Below are 14,863 nucleotides of genomic sequence, written 5' to 3' on the forward strand. Positions count from 1 at the left end.
AAGCCTTCTCTGAGCAGAGCAGAAACTCTCACTGGTTACCATATATTGCTTTTCAGCCCTTGAAGACTGTCCCTGCATAACTGTCAGACTTTTGCGGAGTCTGTAGCAGCACCCAAAACTCAGTCACCTTTCTGGCCCTCTGCAGCAGACTACACAAAGGTAGCAAAACAATTAGTATCTACAGAAAATGAGACAAGTCCTTCTGTGTTACTCAGGTTCTCTCTCAGACTTCCTGTACTGGTACCATTGGCTACAAAAGTCTGTGACTCTGACAGCATACTGTGTACTTGGGCAGTAGCAAACAGCCTAGCTTCTCAATGCTAGGCAGTGTCTAGACTTATGCTCTACCTCTGTAGGTAGAGCAATGAATTAGAAAGGCTGGCTTTCTAATTCTTGCATCTGAAAGACCTGGTATTTGTTCATTGCAGAATGTTTTTCATTGTGTAGCAGAAGACACTTACTACTCTCCCAAGCCTGAAGTAGTATAACGAGGAATTCTTGCAGAGATTTAAGTCTGAGGCTCACTTCTGTGCTTTGTTAGAACTGAGACTCTATCAGTTTGCAGTGCAAGTGCCTCACATGCTTGCTGAACAACTCTGGTGGTAACTGTATGTTAAATATGTGCCTTTATTTAGAAATCTCAGTGTCATTTGCATAGTTCTAGTTCACAGCATTTATTGGATGTCAAGTGTGTTTTGTGACAGTTTTATTACCCTACCTGTGGAAAACCTCAGCTTCTTAGACATTGAATACAATGCAGCTCATTGTACTCTGCAAGACAGCACACTGTATTTTACTGGATTAAAAGTAACTGTGGTGGAACCAAGTTTCCAATACAGTATTTCTAATGCAACTGTAGACTAAATTGTCTTATTTTTCATGCTTACAATGGTGCATGGATAAAGTGAATATATGCCAAATTGTTAATTTTTAACTATGTGCTGTAGTCAAGTAATTGTTAAGGAAAATGCTTGAGATAGGAAAGTATTTCCTGCACAGTTCTGACCTATAAGAAAAAAGGTCTGAAATCCTTGCTTCAATTAAGTCACATTGCCTGCAGCAAGGCCAGAATTTTGCCTAAAGAATTAAAGCAAAGTATGAGACAAAATAAGAGAGGAATGTAGTGTGTTGCAAAGGAGTAATGTAGTATTCAGTTGCCCAAAGCTGAACTTTGATGTCATTGTTTCATGACCCAAACATCAGTTAGGAAAAGTAATGACTTTCTCATCAGTTACCACACTTACGAAATTATGGAATTTTCCATTACTTCATAACCTGCGGTGCTGTGATTTCTCCTTCTGATTAGGAACTGGAGCCAACTGATAATGGAAAGAAATCTGCCAGCCCATATGGTGGAAAATTCCAAGCAAAAACAGTACATCTAGCCTAAAAAGTACCCCAGTGATGTAGATTTGAGAAGAGAATGTTTATTTTATATAAGAACCTCACTTTATACCATTAACAGGACTAAGAATCCTTTAGAACTGATGATGCTGTACAGTCTGATGTGTGTGGCAATGCAAGCAATTCACCATGTTACTGGTCATGGTAAACAGCATGTAAAACTGGGCCACTGGTGCACTGGTGAACAGCAAGATTAAGAATTATTTAATCTGAAGCACACTTGAGCTAATGACAAGCTAGCACTACCTTGCTAGAACTTAATCAGCTGTCTTTTCTGATGCGTGATCTATTCAACTTGCAGTTTTTTCTTTCCATGATCATATCTGCTTTGTTCTTTTGCCATTATCAAATTTGCTATTATCAAAGAAAACATGTTCCTCTCAGCACAGACAGTGGTTCCTACAATCCAGGGTTCCTGGCTGTTACCTGTCTGGCCTATATACGTTTCTCACATTTAGGAATGTGCAATATGAACAGCAAAACAACAACTGATAGCAGCAGTGAAAATACAAAAAGCAAAAAAAAAGGCTTTCAGTCTGATTTCTGTGTCTACACCTCCATCACCTCACTGTTTCTTCAATTTGCTCATAATGGACTTTCTCATGCAATACTAAGTGACTGCTTTTGATTAAGGCTTAATTTGATTTCTTCATGAAAGGCTTCTATTGGTGTCCTTTTGCTCCTTCTCCATATCATAGTCTTGAGTACTTCCTGCCACTTCTTGTACTTCCCATCAAAGTACAGCACTTAGAAATTTCTTACTCACAAGTTGCCTGCTGAGCTCATTCCTCAGAAATTGCCTTCATGACAATAGTATAAAATGTACCTACATTTGCAATGCTGAATTTAATTCTACATAAATTAGTCACTCTTCAAAGTTTTTATTCCTGTTTGATTTTGTAATAAAGTCTTTGTCTTGGCACCTCCTCCTTCTGTCTTCACGCTGTAGCAACAAATATGGAACTGTGTCTATGAAATCCATTTTATTTCTTCCAGTCCTTCTCATCTTGGTAGTGGTGCTGAACATTTTCTTCTTTCTGAGTGTTGCGTGTAATATTATTTTCCTCCTGTGCATTTGAGTGAGTTCTGCTGAACTGAATCCAAGTCTTACAGGTCTGGCTCTTGCTCACATTCTGAAAGTTCTGTTGATCTCTCTGGAGCTCCGTCGAGTGCCTTGGGGCTCAATCCATACAAGACTGATGAATGCCCAAGGTGCTAACATTAGGTAATTGCCTTCTGCTATGAGGAAATTCAAAGCAAGGCACAGCAGCAGTGCACCTGCTGCTTTACCTGAAATCATCTAAGTGATGAGAGTCTCACAGGCATTAAGTAGCCAAGGATGCCATTTGTTTATCTACATTGGCTACAGGCAATGTGGAAGTGAGAGGTGCAGATTTCCCAAAGTAAGTCAATAGTATTCACTTAGGATCCTAGATGCTTTCAGGTTTCTCTGAGATTGGTAGAGTTGAGGTGATGTGAGCCAGCCTCTAGCCATGTTTCTCTCTTGCTCCTCTTTCCACTTATCACTACAATAGCTTACACATGGTCTCATTGGTCCCCCAGTTACATGCCTAGTTTGGTGTGGTGAGGAAGGGTCTACAGCTTGTATCCAGCAGATTTTAAAAGCATACAACTTGAACAAACAGGATTAAAACAAAGGCAACCATTCCCTGAGGAATGGAAGTGGAGAGGGAAGGGCTTCTTCTGGCTATCTAGAGGCAGGTCACGTGGGAATAGTTCAAAGCTGTGACAGGAGGATAAGACTGAACATTAGAAAGAATATCTTCACTGAGAAAGTGGTCAAACACAGGAACAGGATTCCTTGAGAGGTGGTGGATGCCCCAAGCCTGTCAGTGCTTAAGAGGCATTTGAAAAATGCCCTCAATAATATGTTTAAACTTTTGGTCAGCCCTGAAGTCATCAGGCCTCTGGACTAGAGGATCATTCTGATCTGTTCTGTGTTATGCTATACTATTAATTTGTGTAAGCAATAAGACAACTCTCAGTGGTGAGGTAACAAGAACAGACCACATACAATGAAATATATGTACACCCTATTAATTCCTATTATTTTTAATCTCCATTTGTTTCTATGAAGGTATTTAATAAAATTCAGAGCAAATGCTTTGCTTGGGACTCCTGCATTGTGATAGTATTATGATTCTCTCCACTGCATCAATTTGCATAAAGAAGCCCTCAAGAATTACATATTGAAGGAGGGTTTTTAAAATGGTTTAAAAATACAGACATTTAAGCAAATAGGCAGCTATGTACTGGGAAAGACTCTAGAAGTGAAGATCTGAAACAATTATCCCTTTGAATTCTGGCACCAGAATTGGTGTTTCTCTAGTAAATCCTGCTGTATCTCTCTGAAAGGACCATGCTAAGCTAAGATAGTTGGTACCTTTCCTCCTCTTCCTTTTATTGGCCTTCTTCATTTCAGTAGTACTTGTCAAGGAAAGCATTTAATATGTAAACACTCATTAAGAATTACTGTAGGGTTGTTAGTGAGTCACACTGTTCTTCAAGACTTTTTTTATCTTCAAAGATAGAGCACTGAAACATTTTTTTTTCTTTTTCATTGCCACAGAAAGAGACATAAAGACAAATTTTATGTGTTGTAAAGCTGCAAGTATACAGAAGGAAAAAAGATACCTATTAATCTGCATGAAGCCTGAAATACAATTCTGGATATCAAAATCAAATTCTAAAGTGATATTAATAAATGTAGTACTTACCAAAATAAGTCCTGAGATTAATGAGGATGTGCCTGTCAGGGCAACGTAGAACTTGGGGGTTAATGTGTTCAAAAACATACTCACTGAAAAAGAAAAGAGAGAAAACCATGAGTACAAGAGCAGGACATGTTTTCCACATGTCTCTTTCTCCTCCCAACTGCAGGTAAGTTATTACCTTAGCTTTGATAAAAAAGACAGTTAAAATAACATCCTGTTAATCTGCCTAACGTGAGATAATGAGCACATGCAGAATTTTGTTTTCACAACAAAGCCAGTCACAAGGCATTGGAAAACAGCTGCACACGTCTGGGATGTTCCTGTTTCAGTCAATGCTCCACTGACAGAGTTTAGGATTCACCATGATATACAGAAAACATTTTATTATATGCCTTTGCTACTTCACTGCAGTTAGAAATCTTGGAAGTCTGTCTCAATGTCCTCCATTCAAAATTGTCACAACATCCTGTAGATCTTGATGAAGCTTTTTAAGCTTTTTACTTCTCACTACCTTGGTTCCTCACTTACAAAGTAGAAGATAATGCAATTTCCTAATCCATTCCATTGCTGTTAAGTTGGTGAACAACTCAGTATGACAACAGTGAATAAGTGATTAAAAAAGATCTAACTAGCTTTCTTAGTAAGGGGTGAAAATCATGATAGTTGTCCAGAGTATCTGGAATCTAAGGTAGAAGTGAGGTCAGATGAGCAATTCCATCTATATGGGTTTCTGGAAATCCAAAGGGCTTTTCTACTCATATCCCATCTTGAAAGCTCCTTAGAAAATCACCAGGTAGTCATCCTCATCCCTCACAGAAAATCCCTATGTCTAGCATTAAGAGTACCTAGAAAACATTCTAGGTTTTTGATGACTGTACAGAAGCTACGACAGAGAACTGGAGTTCGGCTAAATTCTAGATGTTTAAAGAAAATGCAACTTTCCATTACTTCCATCTTCGACAAATGAAAACATTCCTTATTAAACCACGTAAAGGGTTAGAATGTTTTCTGTAAACAACCCTACTGGTCTCATCCTTAACCGCTGCCAAAGAATTCCTCATGTATATATACATTTATGTATATACACACACATATATATATTTGTATATGTACATGTATCCAGGACTGGGGAGGGAACTGACAATAGTTTAGCAGGTAAATTTAGAAGGCTTGTAGCAAAGTACTAGTCATTAAAAAACTTTGATAAAAGATGTGGATGTGTAGGTGTGAGGCCCTCAGTTCATTTTGCTCTCTTTTGAAATAACACCTAGCAGAAATTAAATAATATGAAGTCAAAAAATTAAGAGGAGACAACAACAGCAGAATACAAACCATCAAACATATGATTCACTTTCCATGACCAGTAAAAAAAAAAACAACCTGTTTTCCAGAAATGCATTTCTAAAAGATTAAAGCCCAATTCAGCTGTTTTGTTTGGGTTTTGGCTGCTTATTTTCTGTGTTGTTTATTTTTCTTGAAGAAGACGTAAAGTGTTAAAATGGAAATGTCCTTTCCTAGTCCACTGGAGTGGCATTATGCACCAAGCTGATATAGTAAAGAATAAATCTGGTGGGTTTTAATGCCATTGTACGTTTTCTTTCCCAAATGCACTGAATGGCAGTTTCTCAGCTAGTGTAAATCAGCATCACATCCTTTAAACTGCTGTGCACAACACAGCTACACTGTTTCAATCCTTCCTCCTCTCCTCTTGGTTCCCATCTAATAAAAGCAGACTTTGAAATAGTGATCCCTGCTTTCTTCAGCCACAGCACCTACTAAGTAGGAAGAGGAATGGAGACACTGAAATAACTTTGGCTTCACCAACTACCCGGAGTATTTTAGAAGAAACATTCCTCATTTTGGAATGCAAATGTAAGCCAGAGACATACTCAAACTATGTCACTGGGGAAATTTCAGACTGTCAGTGAAACTACTTCCTTTGCTTAGGTCAGCATATGCCTGAGAGAGAATATGCTATGATGGGATATGGATGCCTGTGTTCTACCTTGTAACATAGTGCTACTGCCGTGCCAACATAACATGAAAAGCCAGGCAGCAAGAGACTTTACAGGGGATCTTTCTCTTCCACTCTTGCACCACAACTTCACAGCTTATGGAATATTGGATTTTTTTTCTATTAAAATTTCCCTTACACCCTGGGAGTAATTTGATTTCCAAAGCTGTGAGCCATCTGAGTCTACTGTGAAGATTCCACATGAGCATATCCATTGAATAATATATAAAAATAAAAATGATAAAGATATAGTCTATTTGCTTTAAATATTATTACTGACTTCCATCCATAACAATTGTTTTGGGAAATACAGGCCCACTTGGAAGAGCCCTCTCAACAAATTAGCTGTATGACGCTCATTAGTGGTGTAGACTGAATAAGGCTCAAAGGAATTGCTACTAGCTTTCCTCTGTCACCACTCCTTTACAAGCAATGTATACTGGTTTATAGAGAAACTCTAGGATGTGAAAGGAGATTGAATTTTATTTATCTGTAATTTTCACAAGTGTTACTGCTTTCTTCTTTGCCTGCACGTATACTAGTGCTCCTTTATCCTCCTTACTACAGGCTGCTGCAATTCTTCACTTTTACAGCTTAGTCATAGAACTGGCAAGGTGAACAGATATGATGCTGGATGTTTTTAGATTTTGTAGGCCAGACTCCCAGATAACTAAAGAAACTCAGTAGATTTGATACACATGCACTCAACGACCAGACCTGTTTGCCTGGACTGTACCTCTCTAATACTTTGGCCATTCTTTTTCCCACTCATTAAATATAAGAATCTTTTATTTAATTATGAAAAGTATCATCTTTAGCCAATTATTAGCTACTCTCCCGGTTCCTTTGTCTCCATAAATATTATTAACCAAAGGAAACACTTTCTAATGAGAAACATATCTCCAAAACAGTAAAACTAAGCAGGTGTCTCCAACTATTTTTATTCTAGAGTCAATGAGAATTCAATAATTGTTTCAGCAGAAACTACATCAAGGCCTAGTTCTCATAATAATTAATCTCAAGAGTAAAAATCAATCCACTTGTACATTGTGAAATATATCATTATCCAAAAGGGAGCATTTCTTTACAGTCAGCATTCTAACAGTGAAAAACTCGCTATCATATCCAACATCTCCATCCCTCAGTGGAATCAGGGTTCTTGAGTGTGTTGCAGTAAAGTAGAACCATTAGATAATGCTGCCTGTCCATCTGCCTAAATTTGGATAGGAGTATTTTACTCCTGTATTTCCATTTGATGGTGTAGCAGGACTGAGGAGCAGAGAGATTTTTGAGATATGTGAGTTGAAGTCAATAGCAGATGACTGCAGAATAAAGAAGCCAGGTAGAATCATCAGCAAAAGGTAGTACTGTATGTCATATCTTCTGAATTCCAGTGTATGCCTAATTATTTCTGTTCACAAAGGGAAGATGTTGCAGCTATTCAGTTCACAATATCATCTCTTGTCTGTAACTTGGTAGGACTTCAAAAAGGCAAGTAATGAGTATCTAGACAAAGAGACTTGAGTGACAAAGAAACAGTGGCAGCTTGTTTGAAATTACTGTCAGATCTCAATTATTTGCACAGGCTTTTGAGAGTGAATTATCTATTTTAGGTGTGTTAGTACAACTTGTTTTGTATTTTTTTAAAGAAAATCAGCATGACTCATTCTGTCTGGAAAAGCCAAACATGTACTTATGAGAGTACATGGCCCTCCATCCCCTCTTTCTTCCCTTCTCTTTATTGTTTTAATTTTAATAATACCTGAGACATCCCGAATAAGATATATTTACATTTTCAGAAGTGCCTAAGTTATACTGGTATGTCATTTCATCCTTCTGTATACTACCTAGGGAAGGACTGTTATTTCATTGTTAACTGTGCATGCTCACAGAGATGAATTTACATCCCATTCAATTCATAGCAGACAAGTTACAAAATCTAACATTTACATCTAACATTCCCAGTTGACACTAATCAAAAGAGGTGACAAACATTTTTGAAAGCAGATGCCATTTCATTCCTATTATATATATATATTATTAATTTCCAATACTTGTGATTCATTCTGAACCTGGGAATAAAAACAAGAGGAAAATCCAGGTATTTTTCAAGTAACAAAATCCTTGAAACATGTAACATGTTTCACTCATGTATCACTCAAGATGATAAAAAACACTACTGCTTTATAAATTTCTTTAGGGCCTTGAGGCATTCAGAATTCAAGCATGTGAGGAACCATAGTAGAAAACACTAAGATCGAACTGCTAAAAGTATCATGTGGGAACTCTAGCTTTGTTTTGGGGTTATATGTGGTGGTGAAATTCTTCTTTTAACTTGTGCTTTTAAAGAAAAATTCTGCAGGCTTAGCTGTTCGGTTTTAAGGCAGTTTATTGTTAGTTATCTAACAGATTATGTTTTTGGATTGCAGTTATTTGATCAGTGGCTTGGGTAGAGGCACACACACACCTTGACATTCTCTCTATTTGCTGTCTTTTTCGTTTTTTTTTTTGCCTAGGGTTGCTGTTATTTTTTATAAGATATATTACGTATAACATGTTTACAATTATTTTTTAATATTTACTACTTACGTTGTTAAGTGTTTTTTTTACTTTAAATTAATTTGTGAGTGTCAACATTACTAAGAACATGGAGGTAAGGAAGAAGAAGGAAGGAGGATGGGTTTAGCCCATTTTTCTCTATCTTAGAACTTTTGACTCCTATGTACAAAGTGAAAACTCTCCTGTACATGTGCTAAAACCCCCCTGTACAATACTAAAAAAATTTCTTTTCTACTTCGTAACTACTTATACTATACTATCTAACTTTTTGTGATTGCTTGTTCCACCTCCAAAGTTGGTAATTCATTCCATGGCTCAAACTCAAAATCACAGTTGTTTTTCAGCTGTCTGCCAGGGTCTAGAATGCTTCTGACCAAGGCCTGGAACCTCTAAAAATGTCTGAGAGACATTTTGAGTTCCCACATCTCCCCTCCCTGTTTGAACTAGAAACATTTGCTTTGCCATGTTGTTTAAGGCTTTTTGAATGCACATGAAAATGCATGGCAGAATAAGTAGAACTATAAATTTTATAAGAATATATAACACTATTTAAAAAAGTTTTTTTACAATGGTGAAAGATTAAAAAAGCCAATGAAATTATTTCACTAGAATTTTGTTTTTTTTTTTTTAATTTGTTGATATTATTTTGCATGTTTCATATTTTTATGAATAGATTTTGAATGATTAAGCAAGTTTATGCAGCATGTTTCTTTAAATTTTTTACATTTGTGTCCATGTGACAGCAGCAAATAACCAATTGCTGCTTTGTTTTGAAGCACCGTTTGTTTTGCACTGTTGATATTTGTTAATATGTCATTCAGTGCAGATGAAATGGTACGATTATGTTTACTCAATCTAGTATGCTATGTGGTTTAATTGTGTCAAGGTTATCCTCAACGCTGTTTTTGGGGTGAGAAAATTGCAACTGCAATTCTTCGAGCTTTGTTTTAAATATAGACATTATTATTACAATTTGGCTATATTGTTTAAAGGACTTTTTTTCTTTCTTGTGTGTTTGTTTTTTTAAAGTTTTCAAATTAGGTGTTATTAATGAGAGCTTTTCAATGCTGCATGGACTGTTTTTGACTTTTGCAGGGATAGTAGGCCAAATTTTGTTTTTGCAAATGAAAAAACACTCTTTTCGGTAAAGTGGTTGGGTGTTGAAGGGATAGTTTGTTTGTCACTTTGGTGTGATTGCACTAGGCATTTTTATGAAAGAATTGATTTGGAATGATATTTACTATTTGATTATTTATCTTTGTCACTCTCAATGGATTGAATTCGGTACTAAATTTCATTTTTGTCGATTTAAAAATTTGCTAACTTTGGAGGTTTAAAAATTGTTTTTTTAGTTTTGAATGGGTTAGGCAAATGCTGTTTAGACTTGCTGCTTTTGCTAAAGTTTTTTACACTTTTTTTCTTGGTTGTTTTATGGGAAAGCTTGTTTCATTGCTTAAGGCAACAAGCAAAGGAATGAAGCACATGAATACTATCTGTTTGAATCTTATGTCTATGTCTTCAACTTCTGTGAGAAACTCCGCAATGCAGCAACATTTAAACAACACTTGATTTTCCAGAAAAACTCTAAGTCTCTGAGTTTTCAATTGTCGTTTGACGAGACGTCTGCAGCGTTGCTGTCTATCTTTGTCTGCGTGTTTGTTTTTTTGCTTTTCTGGTTTATGTTTATTGGCATCTGTACTTGATGAGGTTTTATGTGCTTTGTTGACACTTACTTTGATTTTTGTTTTATAGAAATACAAATAAAATTTTTGCTTCAAGTTATTAATGTAAATGAATTTTTAATTTGTTTTGACTCTGGGTTTTTGACCAAAACTGAAGAATTTTTTTTTAGCACTGCTTGTGCACTGTTTGTAAAATGTTTAACAATTGGTGGTGTGGGTTCTGAGAAAGAATTATTTAAAAAATTTAATATATATAGAGCTTTGTTCAGCTGCATATAAGGTGTTAAACTTGCTTCTTTTTTTTTTGTTTATTTAAAAGGGATTTTAAGGTATGATATATTTTGTGGTTTTTTCTGTATGTCATGATCTAAAAATTGCTCTTGAAAATGTGTGAACTGAAACATAAATGTGAAAACATATTAACTGAAACACAAATGTTTTCAAACTTCTTAAAAAATGCATATTTTGTGACATCAGTTTGCCACAGCTGAAGACTTTTTTCAAACTTTTTAAATTGGTCACTCTTGTAAATATAGGACGCTGTACAAACTGACACTTTGATAAGCGTTGATGATTTTTTTTGCTTGACTTTTAGAAAGCGAAAGGATTCTATTAATGTTTGTATACTTTTGTGAAAAAATGCATTGCTCAATTTTTCTTGTTTAAAAATGTCTGGCAGTGTTTGTGAGATGGACACTGTGAATCTGTCTACATGAACATTTACTTTTACTAAAAACTTCAGAAATGAAGAATGCATTTTGATGTGCATAACAAAATATTTATGTTTTTTGTCTATTAGGATTATTTTTATACATAATAGATACGAATATAAAACTTCATTGTTCGTATGTTTTAAAAGTGATTCTTCTAATTGTTTGGCTACATTTGCAATATACACTGAATTTGTGATCAGATTGATGGCTTCTGAAATAACTGAAAAATTTTGACTATTACTATTAATTTTATAATTTGTGGTGAGTTTTTTACTATTTTTTATATTTGATTTTCATTTTTTTATTTTTGGAATTTTTTATGTGATTTGTGAGTTTTTCTTGAACTATCAGTAAACACTGTCATTTTTTTTATTAATTCTTAACTTATTTTTGATTTTTTTTTAAAACTTATTTTTGTATTTAACGTATTGTGAGCTAAAAAATGAACTGTGCAAACTTTTGGGTATTCTAACAACGTGATTGAAAAATCTTGTGACTTTGGATTGTCTACTTAAAATATTTTTTCTTTTTTTAAATGTAAATGAATGATTAGGAAATTTTTGCCTGACATTGTCAGCAATTTAGTGTTTGCTTTAACAATGATTTGAGTTATTATCTCTAAATTTATAAGAACACCTTTTGAGGGCTTGTAAGATAAAAACAAAGATTTATTTTAAACTTCATGAAAACATTACTACGATTCTTGCTCAAAGTTATTAACTTGACTGATTTTTTCAATTTGATCTATTTAGTGTCTGGCACTCTCTTCATATTTTTTTTGACAATTAGTGAAATCAAATCTATAAAAGAACAATTTCAAAAGATTAAAATATATAAAATTTTCATTGCTTATTTTAGCTTTATTTTAGGCACTTCTTCATTTCTTTTCTTTTCTCTCTTTATACTTTTTTTTTTTTTTCTCTCTTTCTCTTTTTTTCTTTTGAAACAAGAAGGTTAAAATATAAAACATAATATAGAACAAGATAAAATATTTTAATAATAAAATGCAGAAAACTTATCAAAATCAATAACAATTCAAAAGAGTTCAAAAGAAAGATTTTAAATAACATATATAAAATTGAACAAAGTATAATTATCAGAAACATTGTGTTAGTGGTTCAGAGTCTGCAAACAGCTGAACATTTGTTTCAGTGAAAATTGACATTCTCTTCCCGGGCAGGGCCGACAAGTCTCACTCCAAAGCTGTGTCAGCTGTCAAATTTGTAGGATCGAATTGATGGATCAAAATGATCTATATAACATTTATTTTTGTGCAAAAACCTCTGAATTTTGTTGGCAAACTCATCTGTTTAAGTTAAAATTAGGGCTTGGCCAAAACCCAAACTTTAAATTGGAGTGATGCTCTTTATCATATTATTTTGAACAAAGCTTATATTAACATTACATATATGATACCTAAAATATAACAACTTATTATAACATTTTCATATAAAATAAACACTCAAAGTTCAAACTGATAAATTGATCAAATGACACGAGGACTCATTCTTCTTGAAATTCCTTTGAAGGAAACAGATGTGTTTTCAATTGAAAGAAACCATAAAATAAACATTGATAAAACATTGTCAGAATGCTTCAGGCATCTGTTTTTGAGATCTTTTGAAAAACATTCAAGAATGTTAAAAAATAGAAATGCAATGATTCTGCTTACAAGAAATATAAAAACAAATCAGAGAGTTTACTTAGAAAAATGTACAACATAGTTAAAGTCTAAAATAAAATTTCAGAATGACATGTAATCTGGATGAGATTACAAAAACAACAATAAAACATACGAAAATTCGCTATGAAAGAACAAAGCACAGAGCTTCACCTGATAACATGATAAAATTTTTTAACAATAACATTTATAAAACACTTAAATAGTTAAACACAAAAGAAAGAATTTGGAAACAAACACTCTTTGTATTATTACACAAAGAAATAACAAAATAAACAAGTGATTATTAAACAATGAAATCGATCTTAGAAAAACTCAGAATAAATTTTTTCAAGACTCTTATACATTGATAAACTTACAATAAAACAGAAAAGACTAAAATAAAACCAAAAATCTGATAGACTGTTTTCTTTTTAACTTAATATTCATTATCATCTTATAAACTCTTTCAGTCAAAACCTTATTATTCTTAAAGAAAAACAACTAAACTTTGTTAATTAAACAAACTTAACCTTTGAAAAACTTAAAATAATTTTTTGAATTAAACACTACTTAAACTTAACATATAAAATATTGGTAAAAAATCCTTAAATTATATTAACTTTATGAAACCTATATATATATATATCAAATTAATAATATATAAATTCATTATTAATTAAATGCTTATAAACTTAACTTTTCAGGGCCCAAACTAAGATAAACTTAAAGTGATATACTTTAATTAAACAATACTTAAACTTAAATTAAACTATATATAAAATTTAATTCTATTATTAATAAAATGCTAAAATACAATTTAACTTAAACTTTAACATAATAAATTATTAAAGTTTCATGCTATTCAATTTTCTATTTTAATTCTCATTATACTATCTTTTTTTTACATTATGTTCTATAAATAATATCACTTCACTACACTGGATGGGTGCATGTGCTGATCAATTCTGTCACCTAACTAAAAAATCTGGGGTTAGCATTTAGAAACATTGGAGAAGTTTGAAGAAGGAGACCCTTGATTTCAAGTGGCGACTTAGCTGTATTTTATTTTTTGGGTGAATGTTGGAATTTCATCTCATTATTGCTGTGGGACATTTGGTGTAATAGATGTGATTGCAAAAAGTTATTTACTTTGACTGCTGTGGTTTCTGGGCTGTGCCGTGTATTTGTTGTTAATGTTTGGATGTGCACTGCAGTGGAAAAAACCTCAGCATCTGTCACACCGCAGCTCTGCTGTGGAGAGGCAGCGACCAAGGAGATCCCTGCCTTGGCTTTGCCTAGTCCCTGCTTGCACGAGCCCGAGCGGAGAGGAGGGGAGCAGTTCTGGCATAGTCACACCCCGCTTCTGCCCGCATTGGGGTGACTGTGTCTCTCTCTTGCTTTTAGCCCTCGCTCACACCCAGTGTCGGCTGCGCTGGACCCATTCTTGCAATCTGTCCCTCTCTGACACTTTTGCGTTCGCTTTAACTTCTGCAAACACAGAGTGCATCTTGGATTCACCCGTCTTTGTCTGTGTTGCTATGGGAACGAGAGAAGGAACACCAGCTCCGACTGCACCCCGCCGCGCCGACCCCGGCCACGGCCGTGGGCTCGGGAATGTCTCTTCTCACGCCCGACTGAACTTGGCACTATTCCAGTCTCAGTCTGGGTCGTCTCGTCTGGCTCCGGTGTCTGTCCTTGTTCAGCGTGGTTCGGCGCCCTGCTGACGTCATCAGCGCGCGACCGCCGCTCCCCGCCGCCGCCGCGCCCCGCGCCGCGTCCCGCGCTCGGGATTCCCCCCCCCGCGCGGTCACTGCGCAGCCTGTGGGCACTTGGCTGGCTGGCGGCCGCCGCTGCCGCTGACGCTGTTTGTGCCTGTGCTGCGCTCGAAATGTGAAAGACCCCGCTCTACTGTTTGGCGCACTCCGCTCTCTAATATGTACTTCTGACAATTAATTTATATTCGCAAACTCCGTACTAATTCTTGATAAACTTTTAGTCTAACATTTCTTCTAACAACCGATTCATGTGTAACTAATTTTTTGATGCAATAACTATTCTGTTTTGGCCGTCTGAAACTCACAGGGGTTGTTGTG

The 14,863-nt window shown here is 35.2% G+C and overlaps 1 protein-coding gene across 2 annotated transcripts in view; it reads right to left on the bottom strand.

Annotated features, from left to right (window-relative positions):
• Positions 1-14,863, bottom strand: part of ST7 (suppression of tumorigenicity 7) — a 148,542-nt gene that overhangs the window by 60,885 nt on the left and 72,794 nt on the right. For both annotated transcript variants that reach the window (XM_021553502.3, XM_021553503.3), the window contains exon 2: positions 4,143-4,225. In XM_021553502.3, the coding sequence (XP_021409177.1) occupies positions 4,143-4,225 (83 nt within the window). The remainder of the gene's footprint in view (positions 1-4,142; positions 4,226-14,863) is intronic.

Source organism: Lonchura striata, chromosome 5 (genome assembly GCF_046129695.1).
Source record: "Lonchura striata isolate bLonStr1 chromosome 5, bLonStr1.mat, whole genome shotgun sequence".
NCBI classification, from domain to species: Eukaryota; Metazoa; Chordata; class Aves; order Passeriformes; family Estrildidae; genus Lonchura; species Lonchura striata.